This window comes from Ixodes scapularis, unplaced genomic scaffold (assembly GCF_016920785.2).
Source record: "Ixodes scapularis isolate PalLabHiFi unplaced genomic scaffold, ASM1692078v2 PGA_scaffold10__122_contigs__length_95168666, whole genome shotgun sequence".
Classification (NCBI taxonomy): domain Eukaryota; kingdom Metazoa; phylum Arthropoda; class Arachnida; order Ixodida; family Ixodidae; genus Ixodes; species Ixodes scapularis.
The window spans coordinates 89,727,495-89,734,892 of record NW_024609836.1 but is presented as its reverse complement, the minus strand read 5'-3'; the positions used below and the strand labels follow the sequence as shown (position 1 = coordinate 89,734,892).

The 7,398-nt window shown below is 43.5% G+C and overlaps 1 protein-coding gene across 1 annotated transcript; it reads right to left on the bottom strand.

Moving 5' to 3' along the window:
• Positions 1-2,386: 2,386 nt before the first annotated feature.
• LOC8039834 (DNA-directed RNA polymerase II subunit RPB4) lies at positions 2,387-3,118 on the bottom strand. Its single transcript, XM_002413722.5, has one exon. The coding sequence runs from the start codon at positions 2,912-2,914 to the stop codon at positions 2,480-2,482; it is 435 nt and encodes a 144-aa protein (XP_002413767.1). The 5' UTR covers positions 2,915-3,118; the 3' UTR covers positions 2,387-2,479.
• Between the last annotated feature and the right edge of the window lie 4,280 nt (positions 3,119-7,398).

Sequence of the window (7,398 nt, the reverse complement as noted above, 5' to 3'; positions counted from 1 at the left end):
TTATTTTAAAAAGTTATAGCTGGTCTTCCGAAATATTCAGTCAGAAAACGGCGGCCGACGGAGATACGACAGAGAGGAACGGGCCCCATTAAAATATTAAGAAAATCACTCAGGCAACTTGTGAATGAGATAACGGCTCCTTATGAAACTTTACCAAGGTTGAAAGCTGGGCTAGTTGGTAATCGTTGTACATAATGGAATAAAACAGCGCGAAGATAGAAAAAGGAAGAGACAAACCAGACACACAGCGCTCTGTCCTGTCTGGTTTGTCTCTTCCTTTTTCTATCTTCGCGCTGTTTTTTTCCATTATGTAAAACTTTACCATCTGATTGGAACCGCTAGCGCTACATTTGGGCCGTAGAATGAGCTTTGGGCGATGCATCACTAATTTTTCGGTAAAATAGCTTTGTTTTTTCTTCTTTATTTTGGGGGGTGGGGGGGGGAAGGGGGGGCAAGGTTTTGTTAGTGAAGTGAATTTGTATATCTTAGGAAGCAGGCACAAGCCAAATCTTTCTCTATGTTGTCAGGAATGGGGCAGTGGTAAGCTGGTAAGCTTGATCTCGCTGCCATTACACTAGAGGACTGGTGACCTTCTGCGATGTGCGGCGCTTTCTCGCAAGCATCGTGCCCGCGAAACAGAAATATTGTATGTAAAAATGTTTTACCCACCCGTGCAGTGGAACAGGAGAGCTAGACACAGCACTTTCGGCACGAATTCGTCACATTTTAGTGAAATTTAGCAGGATGCCATAGAGGTAAGCCCTTTAGTGCAGTTTGGCGGCCGTCCCACAGCAATCATTCACTGCTGTAGATATTCTGAATGGTAGGTTAGCTGTATATTCACTCAAATTAAACATTTCATTATTTAACTTTTATTTTCTCTCCATTATCGTCCCTCTATGGTAGCCACATGGTGCTCTTGTTTTAACACTGCTCGAGACGAACACTATAAAATAAACACAAGCCTCATAAAGATAAAACGCAAAAAAAAAATTAATTAAAAACAGAAAAGGCCCTTATGAAAGGAATTTAAATGTTTATAATTGGTTTCGTCACACTGTACTGTAGAAATGCATGAACTTTTTGCTCTTTGAAGGGCTATGGAATTTTTGCTAAAGCGTAGGAAGGGGAAAAAGTATCTGAAATATCATGCTCAAAAAAGGGAACTTTGTGGTGTTCCTTTCTGACTGCAGATGCTGCTTGATCCATACACAGATATGTGGAATCTGTGGAGCTGAATGAGAGTTCTTGCCAATGAGTAAGGAGCTAATGAGCATAGGAGTGGGATTCTGATATTAGTAACCAATAAAGGACTCTTATTAAGGTAAGGATACAACACTTTTAAAACAAGTACTAAATGAATGCTAAGCATGCATGCATCCTTAAGATAGACATATAAAAAACCACTTACAACTGCAATGTGACATGTGTATGGGAGAAAACAAAGACAGTGGACTGTATGACACCATCTGTTCCAGTCCTCCAAATCCCTGAAGATCTTCAGTGTGAAAAGCCATTGGCATAGCTGGGATGTGTCTTTCTACAGAGCTGGCCAAATTAAATATATTTCGTGGGACAAAATAATATTTATGTCTTGCAAATAAGTATTATTATCCCTGGAAGAACAAGCAAATACAATGGGACAGGTGCCGGTGCATGCAAATATCATGCCAACTCGCTCGACCCACCTGCATAATGTAAAGGGAGGTTCATTTCAGCCGGCAGCGAGTCAGTTTCGTCGTGCCATCCTAAAAGGTTCCTTGTGCTCGAGTTGTAACTTGGAAATGCAGCTCTCCCCGGCTCCTTGCCAGAACGCAAAATGTTCTGCCCATATAATTGAATGCAACATGTAGTGGGCTTCGTATTGCCTCACCTACCAGAAGGAAAAACTGATATAGCGGAAACACCCGATCAGCTGGCGACGAGGTAGGAGAGACAGATTTGAAAAATCGAGTAAACCATCCATCGTGACAGTTCCAAAAATGCCTCTAGGTGGCGCATGCTACCGCCCGCTAAAGAAGATGGCGATGGAACCACTAAGTCTCAAACACAGCTCTCAAACACAGCCCTTTTTGTCCCAGTCTCGGGGTTTTTGTCGAAATGTTTAACCACCACCAGCTCGTTTGCGCCCTTACCTTTTGTGGAACCACTAATTTTTTTTTTTCCCCTCCCTTTCCTTTACCTATTCGCGTTTCGTAATCTTCTCAGTCCGCATCGCCGTCCGATTATAAAGACCATGACCGACTTCATAAATCCGTTAGGGCGTTCGAAGCGATTCACCGTACCATTGACCCAGTGGCGGAAATACACCGCACCGCCTCAGAAAGTACTCAGAACGAATAAAAAAAAAAAAAAAAAGCAGTTACACGAGACGCACACTGAGTACTGACGTGCCAACATAGCGATTTATAAAACAAGAAAAGTAGCACCCGATTCACGAACCAAAAGTCCATCCATTCAGGCGACGAACGAAATCACGTCAGTACTGGAAGCTCCGCTGGGTCTGAATGTCGTCGAGTATCTGCCGGAGATCGTCGTCCTCGAACATGCCTTCGAGGCTCGGGATCAGCGCCTTGGCCTCTTCGGGATTGTCTGGGCACAAGTTGGCAAGTTGGGCGGCCTCGAACTTGTGCAGTTTCTTTTGTTTGAGCAGGTTACGTACGGCCGTGATGGTCTCGCGGTTCTTGAAGCGGCTGAACCGCTGGCAGTAGCTCAGCGTCTTCATGAACACCTCGGAGAGTTCCTGCTCCTCTTCGGCACTCTCATTCTGCTGCTTGCGGTGTTCGAGGAGCATGTTCACCTCGGAAATGAGCAGGCATTCGGCGTTCTCAAACTCCTTCGGGAACTGCATAGCGGACGCGTCTTCTTCGACTTGGTCCAGCACGACTGCCGCCGACGCCGGTGCGGTAGCCATGGTTTGGGGTTCGGAGATGAAGATGCGGCTTGACGATTCGATCCGACCCCCTTCTCGGTGCGGGGATTAGTTCGAGGACTCGGAAGATGCGGGATAACAGGATTCAAGCGCCGTACATGTCCAAAACAAACAAATCCCGGCGAAAACAGTCCAAACAGACGACGCGTAGTACCCAGTACCGCACGCTTTGTCGGCCACTCTGTTTTGTCGATTGTCCGCTAGGGTTACCGGTTCCGGGGAATTGCCGGACGCATGGCGCCATCTCTCGACTAGCATTCAAACGAACCGCTCAAACACTGGCGTTGTTGCCAGACTTTGTTTCTCGACTTTAACTGACCACTAAGCGCGGTACATTTAAACGTAAGCGCGTGGGCCGGAGTTGCTTCTATCAAAACGTCGGAATTCATGTCCGGATATTGGCTCAGCACCCATCATAGGTGTATGAACCCGTGGAGGTCAATTGCTCAATCACTTAAATTCAAATAAAAACAGGGCATACAGCAGGAGCTCGCGGGAACTTCAGTTGCAATTCTTATTTTTCTTTTACAACTTGAAAGGCCAGTCATTCTAGTGTTGTATCTGTCTGCCAATAAGTTACTTTAGCTGCAACACTGCTGCGTCGTACAGAACGTAATGAAAGCAATTCAGACGAATCACGCACACCTGTTGCTGAAGTGGATGGCACTATTTTCTCTCTATCTCTCTCTCTATATATATACAAAACCGCCAAATGAAGGACTACAGGCTACAGAGTAAACATTCTAAATTTAATACACATTTTCGTGTGCCTAAGCTCTGCCACGTTGTAGGTGCGAGCATGCGCGCTCTTCGAGAGAGCCCGTAAGTGGTGACCGACCATCAATGTATGACACGTTCGTTTAGTAATTTTTTCTTGCTTTCGGTTTCCATGGAACCCTCGCCGCTGTTGACAGTTCAACCGGGGACAGAAATGAGAAGCCACAGCGCCCGTTTCGCGTCCTTGAACTCGAAGCCGACCAACCTTATCGATCGCTTCCCGCGGGGGAAAGCCCTGGCTCCTCGCGCACGTAGACATCTCCGCATCGGTCGAAGGGGACGAGTTACAATGAACGGAGATCCGTTATCTTTCAGGGAAGCGTTATCTACCCACACTTTTTTCCTCCTCTGGAATTTATAGTTCCCCGATAGCCGACTGCCTACACTCGTCGACGGTAGAACTGGCAAAGCCTTCGGCTTTCGGAATGAGGGGTTCTATGTGAGCTACCATCTTCCCGGTAACGAACCATTTCAAAAACGTGGCAAACTAACCCCCCTCCTCCCCCCCCCCCCCCTCTCTCCCCCCCGCCCAAAAAAAAATAATTTTTGTTTTTGTTTTTTAGTATAAATGTTTGGTTACAAATTTAGTATAACCGGCCGCACTAACTCTGAACAAGTTCAAGAGGTTTGCCAGATAGTATTCCCTGATCAGCTGATCCCCAAATAGGAAGCTTGAGAGTGCTTTAGTATCGAACGACTTCGTTAAATTTTCCGCTGGCTCCGCTGACTTAAAACTTTTCAAATCTACGAAATCTTGCAGCGGCCTTGATCGAAGTCTTCGCTACAGCTCGTACATATATATATATATATATATATATCGGGTGTTTTTTTATTGTTGCAGATTTGTTTTAAAAAAAGCCATGAAAGCTACATGTATGCGGTTTGTGCCAGTGAGTTATACGCCCAGCGGGACATTATGTGGGTGGCTAATCTTTGCGATAAGTCGGCGAATTAATTAAAATTCACTAACTTTTTCATTAGTCAAAATAGACATATGGTTCCAATTAGAAACTTGTTACAGGTTAGTGATTTAGGGGTTTTGGACGACGTTCAGCAAGTTTCTAACTGAAACCATATGTATATTTTCACTAATTAAAAGACTTATCCGACTTATCGCAAAGATTAGCCATCCACATAATGTCCCCCTGGGCGCATAGCTCACTCGCATAAGCCGGATAAGTGTAGCTTTCATGGCTTTTCTTGAAAACATATATATATATATATATATATATAACGGGCATGGTGGCGGGAGGCCGAAGGCGTGGGTATAAAATTGAGAAGAAAAAAAACCTTAGTGAAAAACAGCAACAACGGACGATTTAATCTTCGACGTTTCGGCCGGAGTCCGGCCTTCGTCAGGAAGCCGGACTCCGGCCGAAACGTCGAAGATTAAATCGTCCGTTGTTGCTGTTTTTCACTAAGGGTTTTTTTCTTCTCAGTTTATATATATATATATATGAACGAATATGTGCAGATGAATGAACCGTACTTAATCCAATGAATCAAAGAATCTGTGTGAATCAAAAATGTGAACTCTGGTCAATGGAGCTCAATATTAATAAATGTAAAATAATGCGCATAACACGTAAAGCCAACTTCAATTTTGCTTATAGTATTAATAACACACCCCTAGAACTTGTAAACTCATACAAGTATCTGGGTGTGATTTTAAGTGCTGACCTTTCCTGGAAACTTCATATTAACTATGTGACTAACAACGCCAATCGAATTCTTGGTTTCCTCAAACGTAACTTTTATCTCGCCCCGTCATCATTAAAACTATTTCTTTATAAAACACTAGTTAGGTCCAAGCTAGAGTATGCAGCTTCCATCTGGGATCCCTCTACTCTTTATCGTTGATTCACTTGAAGGTATTCAGAACAGAGCTGCACGTTTCATAATGGCTAATTATAACCGCACCGCAAGCGTTACATCAATGAAAGATAATTTGTTACTCCCAAGCCTCGCACATCGTCGCACAGTCTTTCGTATTTGTCTTTTTCATAAAATCTATCACCATATTCCTCAGCTTAAATCCCAACTAATCATCCCCCCCCCCCCCTACTTTGTTTCAGCACGCCTTGATCATCGTCACAAAGTCGGTGTCCCATTTTGCCACTCTAGCGTTTATTATGACTCTTTTATTCCCAGGACTTCCAAAGACTGGAATCGCTTACTTGCATCGCTCACATCAATTAATGATCACGCACTTTTTTGTACATCTATTGCCAATTTCATGTTCCCTGTTCCTTAAGTATTGTATATTTTGTTCCAATTGTTTATTATGTTTACTATTGTTCCCACTCCCCTCTGTAATGCCATGTGCCCTGAGGGTAAAATAAATAAATAAATAAATAAATAAATAATCAAAGTTTCCAGGAACCCGCCGAAAGCCAAAAATTGGCGGAGCCAGGATTTTTGGCTTTCGGCGGGTTCCTGGAAACTTGGATTCTTTGATTCATTGGATTAAGTATGGTTCATTCATCTGCACATATTCGTTCATATCCTTCTCGGAGACCACGTACGATGGTGTGAAGTGCCCGTGTTGTATATATATATATATATATATATATGTCTGCGAACATACCTCTACAATATGAAGACTGAGGAGTCAAACGTGGTTCTTGCGAATGACAGATGAGCTCCTCTAAAATGTTTTGCGACTCTCGGTTTAGTGTTTCAATGTGAATGTTTGCCTCTTGTCAGGCAACATTGAAAACCCAAAACCTTACTGGAATCCTTGAATCAAGAGCATATCACATTCGAGTATATGACAGTTTTCTTATCTTCTATTTTTATAAATCTCCGTTTCTTCGAGCGGTTCGCTCTCTCTCCGATTTGCGACTATTTGGACCGCTGCAGCAACAGGTTTCCGACCACTGCCGTGAGGATTGCTGCAGAACCTCTTTCTGGTCCGGCCAAAATCCGAAAGGTGTTTCGAAATGTAATGATCGTTCTGTGGACTTCCTGGATGCGGGGGGAGTCATTCTGACTATCTTTAAGGAAGCGTAAAAAAATGGACAACAAAAAAAGAAAAACCCAGTTTTATTTAAAATGTGATAGTCCCTTAACGAGATGCCCAGCGCAACAGGGTGAAGTGTACAGGTCTACATAGTGTAGTCAACAAAATAATCTTCGCATTGATTTTTAATTATGGCGAAACCTTGACACCTTTCTTTGGTCTAACATAAATGCACGGATGTCCCACCAACTCATTGTTTACGAAGAACTGTACTCGCCCGCAGGAATGGAATGGTTGACACTACGCATAAGCACAACCTGTTTTTTTTGTTTTGTTGTTTTTTTGTTTTCTTGTTGAAGAGAGGAGCATTTGCGCGTGCGTCTTCCCAAAGCCAACGGCACCACTTCGGCGTAACCTCCTCGAGGTGGACAGCATCAATCAATCAATCAATCAATTTATTTTTCTTTCACCAGGAAAGCTGGGGCAAAAAGCTGCAACACGTGCGGTTTGACAAAAGCCCAGCTCCAAGAGAGCAGCGCGCGTACAGGACATCGTTCACAAAATGACATCTAAAATGAAAACATTCTTGTTCAGAAGGGCGAAAGAAGAAAACATTCATAAGACTCCAATGTAACATATAACATCAGTTGACACTGCGCACATAAGACACAAAGCCTGAAGTTCACAACGTCAACAGTATCATCATTAAAGCTTCAAATAATAAGCT

Excerpts from the sequence above, each read along its gene's own strand:
- LOC8039834 (XM_002413722.5), bottom strand. The coding sequence starts at position 2,914 with ATGGCTACCGCACCGGCGTCGGCGGCAGTCGTGCTGGACCAAGTCGAA.